This window comes from Gavia stellata, chromosome 3 (genome assembly GCF_030936135.1).
Source record: "Gavia stellata isolate bGavSte3 chromosome 3, bGavSte3.hap2, whole genome shotgun sequence".
Classification (NCBI taxonomy): domain Eukaryota; kingdom Metazoa; phylum Chordata; class Aves; order Gaviiformes; family Gaviidae; genus Gavia; species Gavia stellata.
This window is the reverse complement of record NC_082596.1, coordinates 9,628,432-9,644,117: the sequence shown is the minus strand read 5'-3', so window position 1 is coordinate 9,644,117 and position 15,686 is coordinate 9,628,432. Positions and strand designations below refer to the sequence as shown.

At 37.9% G+C, this 15,686-nt stretch overlaps 1 protein-coding gene across 1 annotated transcript in view; it reads right to left on the bottom strand.

Moving 5' to 3' along the window:
• Window positions 1–1,138: 1,138 nt before the first annotated feature.
• Window positions 1,139–15,686, bottom strand: part of KCNQ3 (potassium voltage-gated channel subfamily Q member 3) — a 204,190-nt gene continuing 189,642 nt past the window's right edge. Inside the window, exons 10-15 of the mRNA XM_059815440.1 lie at window positions 11,285–11,472; window positions 10,123–10,225; window positions 7,405–7,536; window positions 4,718–4,816; window positions 2,841–2,925; window positions 1,139–1,876 (exon numbers count right to left, since the gene is read on the bottom strand). Coding sequence (XP_059671423.1) covers window positions 1,139–1,876; window positions 2,841–2,925; window positions 4,718–4,816; window positions 7,405–7,536; window positions 10,123–10,225; window positions 11,285–11,472 — 1,345 coding nt within the window. The remainder of the gene's footprint in view (window positions 1,877–2,840; window positions 2,926–4,717; window positions 4,817–7,404; window positions 7,537–10,122; window positions 10,226–11,284; window positions 11,473–15,686) is intronic.

The window sequence follows — 15,686 nt, the reverse complement described above, 5'->3', positions numbered from 1 at the left end:
TATGGCACACATTCATGGATTTGGAGCAGTCCACTTCCAAGAGAAACAATAAACAGAGAGAAACGGATCCTGGCAGCACCCCACATTGTGGAACTCCCAGGGAAAAGAATAGTGATACTCTGCACATCTGAGGAGCTCAAAGTGCTTGGCAAATATTAGTGAATTCAGCCTTACAACCTGTATATATGTACGGAAGTATAACTCCCAATTAACAGATTGGGAAACTGAGGCACAGTTACATTATGCATCTTACTTAGCAGCACATAAGTCAATAAAAGAGTGGAGTGTAAAAACCTGGAGTTCCCTACACTGAACAACCTTATTTTTGGAACAGAAAGAATATTTGGCCCCATAAGTAACAAATGGACTAAGCAAAAGATTTTCTATAAAATAGCATAGCAGTCACGCTTCGAGCAATTTTATAAACACTAATGGAGATTTTCAAAATAGTTTGAGGGATTTATATTTACATTTTACAATAAATAAATACTCATGACCAATCCCAGGAGGTGGCTTTCATAATTTTAAATTCTATCTCTAACTTCATTTTGACATTGTGTTTCATGGGTGGCTCTATAATAGATCACATGAGAAACATTTAGTTCACAAAACTGTTTCAGTAAGGTCATTCACTTTGACTCAGTTTTTTCCCTGCTTTGAATATTAGATGTTCTTGGCTAGGTTGGTTAGAGATTGATTTACTTATATTGGAAAATGGATTCAGACATTATGTTTCCACAAAGGGATATTGCTCCTGAAAATATTTTTACTTTGCTGTTCTGTTTACAAAATGTAGCAAGGACCACCATATCTCACCTGTTAACAATTCACCATTGTTGTATTGAAGAGTATCAGATAGATATGTATCATCATAGAAGAAATCAGCTGTACCATTTATATAGGGTAAAGTCATGCAAACCATGCTCAAAACTAAGCTCCTTAGTTTTGGTAGCATGAAAAAAACTGCATTAGTAAATTGTATGAAATGGTGCAGAATGACTACCACTAATATCACATGCATCTTATGCAGCCATTGGTGTTTTGAACTAGTAAGCTTTGGGTGTAGAGTAAGTGAGATATACAAAGTATGCTTACATTACATGGAGAAGTCAACCAGTGACTGCCCCCACACGCACTTTTAAACTGGCTTATTTGAAGGGGTCCATATTGAATCTGAAATCCCATCTCCTGTAGAAGACAAAGGCATGGAGCCACTTGGTGTAAAAGGGTCGGTGTCTGTGTCCGTTTCCCCCTCTGCTAGGTAGCGTTTCTCTCTCATCCACGCCGATCCCCCATTGGGGCCAAACGGGAAGTCGTCTCTGTCTTGGGAGATACTGAAGCCACTTGGGGAGCGCTCAAGTTCCTCATGGTTGACGGAGAGAAGGGATAATGGAGTATCACTGTCTCTTGTAAAGCTCCTTCTCTGCCTTGGAGACACCTTATCTGAGTAAGGGCTTTGTAGGTCTCCTTGTGAGTGGTAGCTAACCTGGGAGTCCATTAATGTAAATATAGGCAAAACTGTTGGCCTTTCTGCATATGAAGTTGAGGAAGGTGTGGCTTGCAGTTTGCCAGAGTTTTGCCCACCTATTGATAAAGGTTGTGAATGAGTCATATGACCATGTGCTGAGAAACCATAAGGACTGACTTTGTTGACTGGAACCTGCTGGAAGTTGTAAGGAGTTTCACGAGCACACTGCTCAGTGTATTTATATATTATTGTTTTTAATTCAGAATATTTGTTTTCTTCTCTCTTCTCCTTTGCAGGAGAAGCAGTTTCTTTCAATGGACTTATCTCAGCAACTTGTATTTGCAGCTGTTCCATATGATGCATATGCATATCAACAAGAAAATCCAGTTTCCTCCCCATGTCATTAACCTGAAAAATACCAATGTTATGATATTGTCGCAAGTCAGTTGTTCAATGAAAGGCTCAATGCTTCCATAGGTGCACTACCCCCAGTAACGGTGTGCTGTCATCTTTATTGGTCATGAAAGTAATTATAGGATAACCATGACTTTCCTTTGGAAGCTGGACTGCAGTGGATGCCCGTTTATGCTGTAACTGCCTTGGATTAAGAAGACCACTACCTATGAACTGTGCCAAAAAAATTCTCAGCTTTGCTGGGTATTTGGCAGTCCAGCATCCAATAGCAGCCTACAACATTATGACCAAAGTCTCAATACCATATGGTAAATAGCTATTACCAAAATACAACAGAAGGAATTACCTTTGCACACAGACCTATTCTCTAACTCTTAATAGTCCCACAACATCAGGGTTAAATATCAGGACTAATTTCCTTTCTCTTTTGATAGTACTTTGTGCCTGAACATTTACATTCCATGAAAGGAAATGATGTGAATCAATGCCACTTGCCTCCATGTTACTTAGTTATGTATTTAAAAATGAGAGTGTCTTGACTTGCTAAGCAATAGGGTAGGATGCACAAAGAGGGCCCAAAAATACCTGTGGAGGCAATCCTTCTGAGTGCCAGACCCTGCAAAAGAAAGTGGTGCTCACAGCAAAACACTAGACATCGTGAGTATGGAGTTTAAGGGAGTGAAAAAGTCTCATCTAAACATCATGGTTAGAGTCTTGCTGCCATATATAATGATTTTCATTCAACAGGTTTCAAAATGCACACTTCCCAGTTAAATAAATGTTTTCATGAAAAACTAACAGCATAGTTTTGTGATCATTAGTACATGATCTGTGTGAGTCTTGATCACGAACAGTACAAATCTGCCTGGGTCAGACAAAGATTCATACAGAATTTATGTCAGCTTTATCATTCCTATGCAAGCACCTCAGCCTCCATCATTGTCGTGAAATTACATACCTGTCGTTCAACTTTAACAAATTTGCCCATCATACTTTGGTCTTCAGTATCTGCTGCAGAAGCTTTGGCTACATAGGGATCATTTCTATAAAGAATTAATAACTCTATTAGTGTTCCATTTTTCTTTGCATCACAGTAAGTAATTTATATCAGAAAACAGAAGTACCCTCTTGGTGGTATATCCACATAGCTCCTTGGAGCCCCATTTAAGAAAAAATTGAATTTAGTTATTTACCATACAAGCAGGAGCAAAAGTCTATTCTATGTGATTCCAACACATTTCTAAAAAATGTATTTCTGAGTTCTAATTCAAAATTATTTTGGTTAAAAATTAAGATAAAGATTAAGGAAAAAGAAAAGCAAATAAAAAGTTCAAAATGAAAGTGAAATTAATCTCAGACTTGGTGGAATAATTTCAGGTTTGTGAAAAATGCTGAGGTAGTCTAGATAGTGGGTCTACAGATAGACATGTGTTTTTAAATCTAATTCTTTCTAATTAGTGTCTTCAAAGACTGAATCTGATTTTCAAGGCTGAGTAGGTTTTTTTTCTCAGTTTCATTAAACCAAATAGTAAGTGGCAGAGACTGGAAACGCTGAAAAGAGACAGTCTGCCCTGGAGATTTAAAGTAGATTCTGGAATAAATTTTCTTCTATGTAATTTCCTACTGCCCATCCATCAGATGGACTAACTTCAGGAGGTAAGAATATTATCTCTGCTTAACTAAACAACTTTCCTATATAACTTCATGGGATCTGCGATGCTCATTAACAAGGTAAGTCTTTATCTAAAGGATTCCAAACCAACCTCAAAGGAATCTATGTCTTTCCATAACCTATGTCAAAGTCTAGAAAAACAATTTCTAAGCATTTGTTCTTTAACATGACTTAGAAAAAATATACCCTAAAATTTTTGTTTTAACAGGTCCAGTTCTTCTCTTTCTGACAAAATTCAAAATATAGCTATGAGTGTATCTTACTAAAGCAGAAACTATAACTGAAACATGTCAAATTTTGCACATTGGCTTACTGATGATATGGGCTCATTCAAATTTTGCAATCTGCTTTGTTTCCCAAATGATCGTTGCCTCTTCCATATATGTAGGTCTCTGTCTTCACATTTACATGTTTTTAGATATTTCACTGGGTGGTATAAACCAGATAGAGCCAAGTTAATTTATTTTCTGTAGGATTACTTTTGTTCTGAGCAACCATAACAGCTTTGGGGACAGATTGTTGATGGTCTTGTGTAGTACTTCATGGGTATTTATTGACAGATTGATAGTTGTAAATAACAGAAGAAATGTCATTTATTATTGAATTCTTGCTACCAGGAATGCAGCAATGCAAGAACATGCTGTAACTTTCACACCCAGAAACCTGTTATTGCAATTTATTTTCAGTAATTCTCACCGATCATTGGTTTAAAAGCAGCATCATTAAAACTCTGTGCTTGCCATTTGCTGGGGGCTATAACAAAACCTTTTTCACTTCAGGAAGATAACTGGTTTACCTTCAAACTATTGGTGATTTTTTTTGAGTTTTTAACTGGATTTACTAGTTGAATATTAGAAATTCAGCATATCAGCAATCAAATGTACGTATGTCATATAAAATCACATTTCCAAACTGCAGAGAAGCTGAGCTAGACAATAAAGAAGCCATTAAGTTTAGATTTCCATCATACATTGTTCTTATGGAAGCTAGTGTCTTTCTAGCTCAACATTTACACATATATATCTTGTAGCAACATATCCTTTCAGTATCATTACTAACTATAACAGTGTACTGGATGGATGAATGAAGGGCATGCTTATTGGTATGAACTAAATTTTATTTCTGTTTTGGTCTGTGCAAAATACTAGGCATAAAAAATTCACCTGGGAGACTGTTGTGAAGGGTAAGAAAAAGCTCCTCCCTTTTGGGATTTCTTATGCTTGGGAGTAGATGGTGGTCCAGGTGTAAAAATCATATCTACTCTGAAAAAAAGAAAAGTGCAACTGCGTAAGTCCATCTCTAAATGCTAACACATGATAGAAAATGCTACGCATCTCTGCAGCAAACAGTAGCAAAGATTCAAAAAGGAAGCACATTTTGGTTTGGTACTATATTGAGGGTCATGACGTCTTTGTTCTGTTCTGGGTCCACAATCGATACATTGAATTGTAATTACCTGGTAATTTCATAGTAATTGAGTAATTACCTAGCTCACTGTTTCCAAACTTTGACATTTGAAACACATGACTTAATTTCCTTCAAAGGAACCAAATAGCGTGATTGTCAAAAAAGCTCCAGTAACAGCTGCTCCTAAAAATGTTAGGAGTGACCCGTCAGGTTTTGTGCTGGACAGTGAAAATCAGAATTTGGGGAAAGGTTGCAATTCCTGATACTCTTAATAAACCAATGACTTTCTAGCAGTTATTGTGCCTAATTATCAGTAATTTTTTTGTCTTTACTAATTATTCTTTTAGTTTGAAAGATATAACTATGAATGAAGTTTCACAAGGAATCCTACTTGACTTTTTATTTGGAACAAAACTAAAAGGATTGTTTGGGAGGCTCCAGCATATTTAATTACATTCTTTAATTACATCAAAATATTCTTTCATTTGGCATATTCAACTGCTCAGGTGCAAGCAAACCTCTGTTCATTTAGCCCACACACCAAACTGACCAGGTATCAGCATTAGTTCACAGAGCAGTTATCTGTATTATCAGACAATCCACACAGGTACATTGCAGAGCTTCATGGTGGCCCATGGAGTTTGAAAATGGAACTTAAAAAAGCTCAAGGCAAACGTCACAAAGGTAGCTAGATAATTGCTAGGCACCCAAGCATTGCTAGGCCATCAGTCAATGTCTCATCAAACTCCTATGGCATCTCACTGCTCATAGACACAATGAGTAGGACTCACCTACCTGGTTTTGCCCAATTACAATCAGTGGAGACTTTAGTCAACACAGGAAGAAAATTTGAGGGAGAGTAAGGGAGATTCAGCTGATGAGATGAAGGCATCTGTTTTAAGCAGGGATGAATTGTGCCATAAAGGCCATTAATTATATTGACTAGCTCTCTATTAACTATAAGAGGAATCTTACATGGCTTGCCAGGATTATGCTTTTTCTTCAAAGACCTCTAAAAAGGTCTTCCCTGTATACGTGCAAAATGGCTGTTGAAATTTTGTGGTTCTTCTGCTACTGGTGATTCTTTATACTGGGGCATGGCACTGCTGAGCTGAACATTGCAGGGCTGAAGCTGTGCTGTGATTCTTGCCCTGACTCACCTGGGATGTGTCTTCATCCCACAAATCTCTGCTATAAACACTGCATGAGATGGGCCTGATCACGTCAGGCACCTTTACTGCTGCTAGGACTCAAACGAGTATCTGAGAGGTGCTCTGCTGTCCAAAATCACACAACACCTCAGTTTGAGGTAAAGGAAAGATGTCCAGTATAAGGCGTGGAGACCCCACCACAGATGCAGATTTCTAACATCATGAGCCCTCTTCAACTTCCCAAGTTCAGAAAGATATTTCTGCATTGAAATCTAAGCTTATGTGATGCAGAGCTCATTTTATAGAGTAACACTGGTGTTTTCTGGTACATAATTAGAGAGCAGCTTTTCTAGAGCAATAATAGTGAGGTAGGAACCAGACATGTTATATGCTTGAAAATAAGATAGCCCAGTACATGGAAAAACACTTTGAAATAAGAAATTATGAAGTTCAACAGAAGGACCTGAGCAGCCTTACAAAGTCAAGGTAAGACTAGATAAGGTCCAAATGTGTAGCTAGAGTTGCATGTTTGAGAGAAATCAAGGTTATGTCTGTGTGGCATTTTGCTGTTCAGAGTGACTGGGGGCGCTCAGGGAATGTGGACAGTGCTGTGCTGAGACTGAACTAATACAGCTATACGCATATACACACATGTGCACTCAAACCCAGACAAGCTTACTAGCTCAAGCTCTGACCTGCACCCATGGCTCAGGATGTGAGCAGCACAAATATTTTTAGACATGCCTCAAAAGCACATCAGGATAAACGGCTTCTGCGAGGAAACAACTGTGGGACAGATTGCACCTGAATAGTCACAAAGGCCTGAAATTCCAATTTTCACATAGGTCAATTTATACCAGAGTGAAGGGGAAGTAAAACTTCCTGTGTTGATATATTTTTGCACTTGTATGAGATGTTTCGCCAGGCACAGTTCAGCAGAGAATCCAGCCCAAAGAAAATCTCTAGAGCAACTATTTCTTTTATTTATCATCTATTAAAAAGGGAGAAGGGGAGAAACTTGACCCTAATCAAATAAGGCAACAGTACAGAAAATTCACAGGACTTTTACTCGGATTTCTTTGTTCTAAATATGAGCCAGTGGTCTCTTCTGGTGCAGTTACCCCTGGTAGCTGCTCACTTGCCTTTATTCTTTGGGGAAAAGGCTTTCTTATTGACCAGCTATGCTAAGCAATAACATAGCTTCTGGGTGCCCTTGTACGCAAATAGGCCAACTATGCTTTTATTTTCTCAGCACAGCTATACATTTTCTTCATTTACCAGAGAATTCTTACCTTGCCTGGAGATATTTTATTCTGGAAAGCATATCAAGATGCCCTGCTGAGTATTGCTCTATCACATCCTTTACATCATAAGGCCTCAAAGTCTCCTTGAATTTTTTTTTATAGAGACGAAACTGTAGTATTCTGCATAATAAACAAAAAAATTACTAACTTCTTATATAAATTCCATAATGATAATTTGCAGTTTTATTGAGTAATTGATAAATACTCCAGATGTTTGGAAATCGAGCATGTTGTTTCAAAACAAGGCAATAAAACATAAGCAGAGAATCTCTACTATCAAACCAATTTGTAAATATATAATAGTTGGCTTTTCATAATTAATAGGCTAAAACAAATTATACAGACAAAATGTCTTTTTCAGCACTATCATCATAACTAGAAATGGTTCAAAGCTACAGGCTCATATGTGGAATTTGATTTTGAACAACACAAGTCACAGGAGATTTTGAAGCTGTGAAGCTGAAGCTGGGTTTTTTATGCTTCAGCCTATTATAAAGCTAATTTATTGTATCTATAATGCTGAATCATTTTCAGCTTGGTTTTCATTTTGCATCTGGGAAGGCTTTGGCTAGGAAATGTTTATTAGATAGACACGTGGAAGTTAAGAAGTCAGAAGCAGTTCAAGTTGTGGAGAAAAGAAAAAGTGTTAGAACTGCCTGAAGTGTCCTTGAAAAACCAGCAGTATAACATTATTGTTAATAATAATATAATTTATATATAATAATAATATCTAACAATATAGTAATTATTTATAATATAATAAAATATTTTTGTTATATTTATAATATAATAAAATATAATAATATAATAATATAATTTCTGTTATTATTATAAAATGTCCTAGTAATTAATAACAGAATTCTTATAATAAGGACCAGTGCTGGCCAGAGCACTTGAAAACTCTTTGACATTATTTTTTTTCCATTCTTTTCTGTTTATACATTATTTTACACTGTTTACCTTGGTAGATTAAACAAATAAACAATAACATATGTAAAGAATGAAAATAATTTTATTTCTTTCATCTGTTTTAGGCTTGGGATACAAAGGTTTGCTTTCTCAATAGAGTATCCATGTTCTTATTGGTCTGAATAGGGGAATTGCTGTCATCTGTTAAGATTCTGACCTGTTTTTTATTCAGGGTTGATGAATTTTTTAAACCTTTTTAAAATCTGTATAAACTTTCATTTAGCAGACATAATTCTATTATGACTTTTTAAGGGGTTTTGACTCTTTAACTTTTAATCTTTCAATCTTTAAATTTTTTCAATCTTTAAATCTTTCAAGATTTCAAAATTATACCTGTGCCTATTATAACCAAACTATATATGATAACAGCAAAACTATACTTAAAAAAACATAAATTAAAAACAGGAATCACACTGTTAGCAATTTCAATTTAAAATCTCCTTGATCATGACCCTGAAAACCCATTAAGAGTTTTGTCTGAAAGAATTACTTCCCATTAGCATTCAGGGTCTGGGTAAACTATACAAGAAAAAAAAAAATAGCCTGGCTCATGATTGAGTTTAAAGGGAAATTGCATGAATTAATTAGATTTGCACAGGATGTGGGAAAGGAAGTTTTGCAAAAGTAGTAATAGCATGTCTCATGGAGGTGGGGCTGGAAAACAGGACAGATGTATAGTCTGTGTTTGAAAGCAAGCAGGTATCAGGAAAGAAAGGGAAAACTGCGGAGGAAGTAGGGATGAAGAAACTTCCAGCGGGAGAGAAGCAGTGATGGGTAACATGAACAAAGCCTGTGGGACGTGGCTTTCAGCAGGCGTGAGAAAACTTGGAATTTTTAATGACTGGTTCTCCTGTACCCAACTGGAAAAGAACCAGGTGAATATATATTATGGTTATATATACATATAAGTATATGGTTATATACTTATAACCACCTTCCTTGAATCTTTTCTAAGATAATTTTGGGGCACTCCAGACTTGCAGTATTTCACCTGGAAGGTAGTTACTCCCTGGCCAAAAACTTAACAACTTCTGGAATAAAAAGCAATTGCAATGAAAGCAGAGTATTTCCCTATGCGGGCATTTTTCAAGGGAAGAGAGTAAAATATACTGAGTGGAGGAGTAACAGAACATCAGCGAATGAATTCTGTGTGCTTGATGTGCTAAACACATTATCAAGTCTTACTAGGAGTTTTCTAACCCTAGGGAATATCTCTTGTGATATGAAAATGAAGGTGACACATGTCACAAGCTGAAGACTGCTGAAATGGAGACCTCAGCATCTATTAAAATATGACAGCTGAAAAGTATATTGCACACTCATACAATTGTGAATAAAGAAGAGTTGAGTCAGCTGAGAGCTTATTGTTAAGTGAAAATTCCAGTTTTACATAAATACTACAGTCACTAAATTGAGCAAGTTCCTATATTTATAGCATATTTTAATGAGGAACTGTATACATTATTTTATAATAAATATATTTATGGAGTATCTTGCTAAAATGGCATGGTCAATGTTACTGAAAAACATTTGCCTTCCTGCATATGTTCAAAGAGGACTTTAAACAAGAGTCTGTCTTGTGCTTTTCAATATATCTAGAATTATCTAATCTAGTGCATTTAAAAAAATCAATAACAGCAACAATGAATCAACATGTTGCAACATGGTGATGTGATTTCCTGAAGCATAAGCATTCAAAGTCAAAGCAAAGGATTGAAGAGCATCAGAGACATTTACCTGACAGCTCGGATGGCTGTCTTGAATGTGGGGATCATATCTTCCATAAGGAAGTCACTACTGTCACCTCTCTCTTCTGCCATGGGTTCCCCGGTTCCTGCATCTGCAAAGCAGGTAAAAAAAAAAGCTGTGTGAACAACTGACCACACAATGTTTAGAGGGAGGTCTGGCTGACTAAAGCACTACTTAAAATGAGAGTACTTTAGTAAAGGAGTATCTCTTGCAAGTTCCTCTTTGTCTGGTCAGCTCTTGAAAGGGATTTCATAATTCTGCTGGGACAGCTGTAAGACACATTATTTGAGGGATTTCCTCTCAGATTCCAGCATTTCTGAAGCATTGGGAACCTTTCTTCCTTTCCAATGGATTTAGAAGTTCCCATTTTTAGGACCTTTTACAATGAAAAATCTTTGCCAAAATTACTTTACGTAAGGCTAAAACAGGTGTAGAAGCTACAGGCCAAGTTCTCTTCCCACTTGTACTGCTTGGAGCTAATGTACCTCCGTGGAAGAGAATAATCAAGTTCCCGGTGTGGACACACAGACTACATCCATGGTAGTATGCCCAGCATGCACTGATGCCAGCTGGCACAATAAAGGAGAAACAGTTATTTAGAGACAATTTAGACACTATAGGCAAGAAAAGGAAAATGTGTGCCCAGGAAAGCTGAGAGGAAAAATGCCCTATGTTGTTGCACGGGCACCCAGTGGAAATCTGCTGAGGGGGCAGCAGTCTTAGGGAGAGTGGGAGGGAAGCAGCAGTTGACTCTATAAAACTAAGTTTTAAGAGACTGCAGTGAGGAGATATTTGAGATGCCTGGACACAGGCTAGGGGAGGGCTGGATGCAGTCTAGGAGGGAGCTACCTTAGCATAGCATCACTGCCCAGTGTGCCCTCTTGTTCCAGGTCAAATAGGTTGGTTCCACCACTGGCCTTATCCCATATCAATTGCTGTTTTTATGGAGCGCCATTGTCTTATTTCAAGCACTGTATTGCCTGGACTCCAGCATTCATTTCCTGGGGCTTCCCCAAATGTGCCATGTAAAACCAGGAACCAGCCATGCTTGGCCCAGAAAGTCATAAACCTTCAACAGAAGATGCAAAGGAACAAGGTAAAATGGGGAGGATAGGGAATGGATAGAAAGAAATCAACACAGATGGGCTACCTTCTGAGCTTTGCCAAAAAGCGTATGCTTTCATTCGGAATGCAGTGCGAAAACGCTCCTTATTATTCAAGACAACATTCTTAGGCTCTTTTGAAGGACTTTCTTCAATGGCATCTACATTCAGAGGGGTAAATAGCTTTCCTTTAGTATTGGTACCACGAACCCGATCCAAGAGACCCAGCTTTTGGCTACAAAATAAGCAAAAGTAATCATTTTCCTCCTTTGTACACTTTTAACTTGTTTTCATGATGCTCTAAGTAAATAATGGGCTAAATAAATGTTTTGTACACAAGGACACTGCTGGGGCTACCATAATACATCAATGTCTTTGTAAGCAACAGTTAAGCTCCACAGATAATTAACTGCTTTTTATGAGCACTTTTTGTATCAATGTTGAAAATGTTACCAGAGGGTCTTGCTATCCTCTCCATGTAATGTATTGCAGTGCTTCAGCTCCAGTAGCATGTCTGAAGCATTAGATTTATTATTAAGAAGAGAAACACCAGCACTTAGGCAGTTATATTGTCTAATGATAAGGATGCTTGGCCTTTCCTGTTCAGTGCTTTCTTTAACTACTGGGTCTGTGGCAGGCTATTAAATGAATAACTCATGTGCATAGCCAGGAGTAAAAGAAAGTCAGATGTGCTGTGAACCAAGTAAATTATCAGCAAAACACTGGAAAGGCATTGCCAAGCAATTACTAGGTACACGGTAGGGCAGGCTACCCAGTTCTCTCCACCATTCACTTTCAGTCTTCCCTCACTATACTAGAAATTGAGGTGACCTATACGAATGGCAGTAAAGTGACATATTTTGTTCCTCTGACGTTTGCTTGCATTGTTCTCTTACAGATTTACTGACCAAAGACATTTGTCCTTCAGTGACAACAGAGCTAGAATTGCATCTACCTGCCATCTTACCGGCATCAGTAACCCTTCCGCCCGCCTAACGGCTGTAATGGTCTTAAAGGCAATTACTGATACCACCTGAGAAGAGCAACAGAAAAGGAATTTGCTAGTAAGTATATCGTCTTATATATGCTCTGAACACTTTGTAGGTGATAGATGGTATAAATATTTGATTTGCTTGTTCACTTTGCTGCTTAATTATTTGTTAATTGCACATTTTTTAAAAAAAAGTGAGGCTAAGCCATGGGAAGAAAGCCTGCCTTTTAACCCATTCCTGGATATTGCAGTGGGGGACAGCTCTGGGTAGAGGTGAATTGTGCAGCCATGGTCAAGAGGCACTTCTGTTCAGGACACTGGGTCAAACAGGTTGAGTCAGGGAGGGAAGAAGCCACCACAGCTGGCAGGTTTCTGAGAGCTACGGATGGGAGCAGAGCTGGAGGATGAACAGCAGTGGTGACCAGAAGAAACAGATTTCATAGGTATGCAGAGAGGTATCTGTGCAGTATGCTCAGCTGAAGCCACTAAACTTGCTGGCTGGAGGGGCAAGTGTGGGGAGGGTCCACCGTGCAAGGACATAGTGGACAAAGATGGAGACTTGCATGCAGACCTTGCAAGTGAAGGGTCTCACTCACAGAACTACTTGTCCTCTATTTAAGGAGTTATCTTGGTCAGATGGGGTTTTATGTTCTACAATCTCTGGTGTCATTGGTGCACCTCTTTGAAAGAAGGATCTATTTCTATCTCAGAGCTCTGTCTGTTGCAATATCCCACCACAATGGAAGTTCTTAGGACATTGCTCTTAAAACGATAAAGGCGATACTTAAAGACATGTATCATGTTCTTATCATTCATAATAGCGCTGACTCTAGCAGGAATACTGCAATTTACAGCATACAAAATTTCTACCTGATCTGAGCATTGAACATCACAGCTGTTGCAGGTTTTTGTGGTTTGGGGGTTTTTTTAACATGAATTACTGGTGCCCTCATCTCTACTATCTATTTCTGATTAATGTATCTTTGACCAAGGCGGTAATGAAATATGAGCTTCCCTGTCACAAAAGATGGAAGAACTAAACCTTTGTGTAGGATCTTTTTTCAGGCCTTCTGAATTTTTTGTTGACAACATGACAATACTTGTAAATGCAATTTCTGCAGCCTAGTAAATTCAGACACTTGCGCTGTCATTGCATGTATGAAGCGCATATGTGCGTACAAGTATGTAAGTGGCAACTAAGAAGGACTTGTGTGAGTATGGAGACACACAGCTAGCCCTGCTGTCAGCATTGCCAGAACTGAAGTCAATGATGTGAGAAGATAAAATCATGGATTTGAGTGAAGAATTAGAACAGTCTAAGTGAATGGTATTAATATTACTCAGACTTTGCCCTAATGTCATTTCCTGAGGAATTCATGGCATGGGGGGAAGTTATACAAAGTGCAGACAAATGTACAGAGAAAAAAAATCAGGGATTATTTCCTTCTTTGTAGAAAAATATGAGATGTTACTTGTTGATATCTTTGGCAAATCAGTCACCACAGAATGTGTAAGGCAGTCTCAAGTTCAGTCTTAAGAACTTATTTAAAAAATGGTTTCCATAGTCCTTGCTTTTGGGTTGGAATCTTGATCTGATTGATCCACCAAGGTGCTTTAAAGGCTGAATTTATGATGAGTGCAGAGTCTCAACAAGTGATTTGTGTTCTACTAAGATAGGGAGAATCCTGTGACCTCCCTTCTGCATCACTTTCACTTCTCTGTTTCAGAGGCCAGGTTTGAGAGCAGTAGTGCTTTACAAGACAGATGTCTTAACTCTGTGGCATTTCTGTGAAATTTGGATTCTTCAAGCACTCAGCTACTATATATAGGAAAAATGTATACAGGCGAAGATGACAGATAATGAGCAAGTTTTGAAAGGGCATGAAAAATAAAGGTGAGGAAGTAAAAGTCAACTGAATGACTTGTGTGTGTTTTTGTGGGAGGGTAAAGTAGGGAAAATAAATTCTCATGTCTCATTAGTAATAAAATTAAAGTTTAAAGGAGGAATTAATTTTGAGAAGAATGGTCAAGAAGAGTCTGGAATCATGGCACATCACTGAAAAGGATTTTAATGCAAAGAAATGCATCAAAAACCTATCATCTGAGTGATAGCAAAGAGTCAGCCAGACAATATAAACTGATGGGCATGAAGATGTTAGAGAAAGTGAGCTTGTGAGGTCTTCAGTGTGAAGAAAAAAAGACAGAGCAATTAAGCATACTTAGCATGGTGGTGATCTTTGTAGACTGCAGGAGACTGTGAAATAAGATACAAGAAGGAAGAAACTGAAGCAGTTTTAGGATGAGCAGATCCATTCAGTGATAATAAAATAAAGACATTTTTCCCTAGGTCTGAAAAAATTGTATATCCAACAGCCTTGTTGTGGAGTTCAGCTTTTCCTGGTGGGCGGATTAACAGGTCACCAATTATAGATGAATCTGGAGCATGTACTCCACCTTTTCTTCAGGAGTTCAAGATTGAACATCTTGGTTCAAGAGCTTCTGAAGAGACCTTCCAGGATGAGAAGGAAGCTCCTAGAAGGATGAAATCTAGCAGTGAAACTCAGATGATTTCAGATGATGAGATGATTTTCTTAAAGGCAAGAAAAGGTCATGTAGTACACATTGGCTTTGACCAGTGTATTAAATGTCCCAAGATTTGGTTTAGTAACAATACAGAGAAGTTTTCAAGAGATGAATATGTTTAAGGCAGAGAACCTGAAAGATGAAGAAGCAGAAAAATAGGTGAGACAGAAGATTGCTATTGTTTATAAATAGCAGTTTAACGCTATATTAGAAGAATATAGCTGTCATTACATACGACCTCTGACTCTCTCTCCAGAAACTTGCTTAGTCCTTCAAAATACATACCCAGGTCTCTCAAAGTTTGCCCCTTAAAACTCCTGTAATAACTGCCTGCCTTCCCAAAAGACAAGGAGGCATAAAGTGCATTGCAAGGATCTATAGGGATCAGACCAGCAGGAAAAGGCTCCATGGATGATGCGAAGTATCCAAAACATTAACGTTGTGGATTTTTTTTGTCAGTATGGAACAGAAATATAGGCAATGTATGCAGAAATCTCTGCCACGGAGCTATACAAGGATAGCAGTGATCAAGATTTGATATCCTCCTCAAAACATATCAAAATATTCCTCTGCATTCAGTACAAAAGGCTACTTATTTGCAGTGATGTTTTCCACTGCAAGTGTAGGCCCACTCATTTGTGGGTTGGCTTTTTTTTTGGTGGGGTGGGTGTTTTAAGGCAGATAATATAAACCAAAAGCATTCCCAAATTCTCTTTCTAGGGAGTTTCTCAACTTTCCCAATTGATAAGTGTCAGTTTAGGAACAAACTGTTGTCCCAAGACTGTTGCTCGAGCATCTTAGGTTTAGCAGCTAGAACTCATCTGATCTGTCTTAAGCTGTTTAAAAAATTTAATGTCCTGTCCAAGATTAATCTT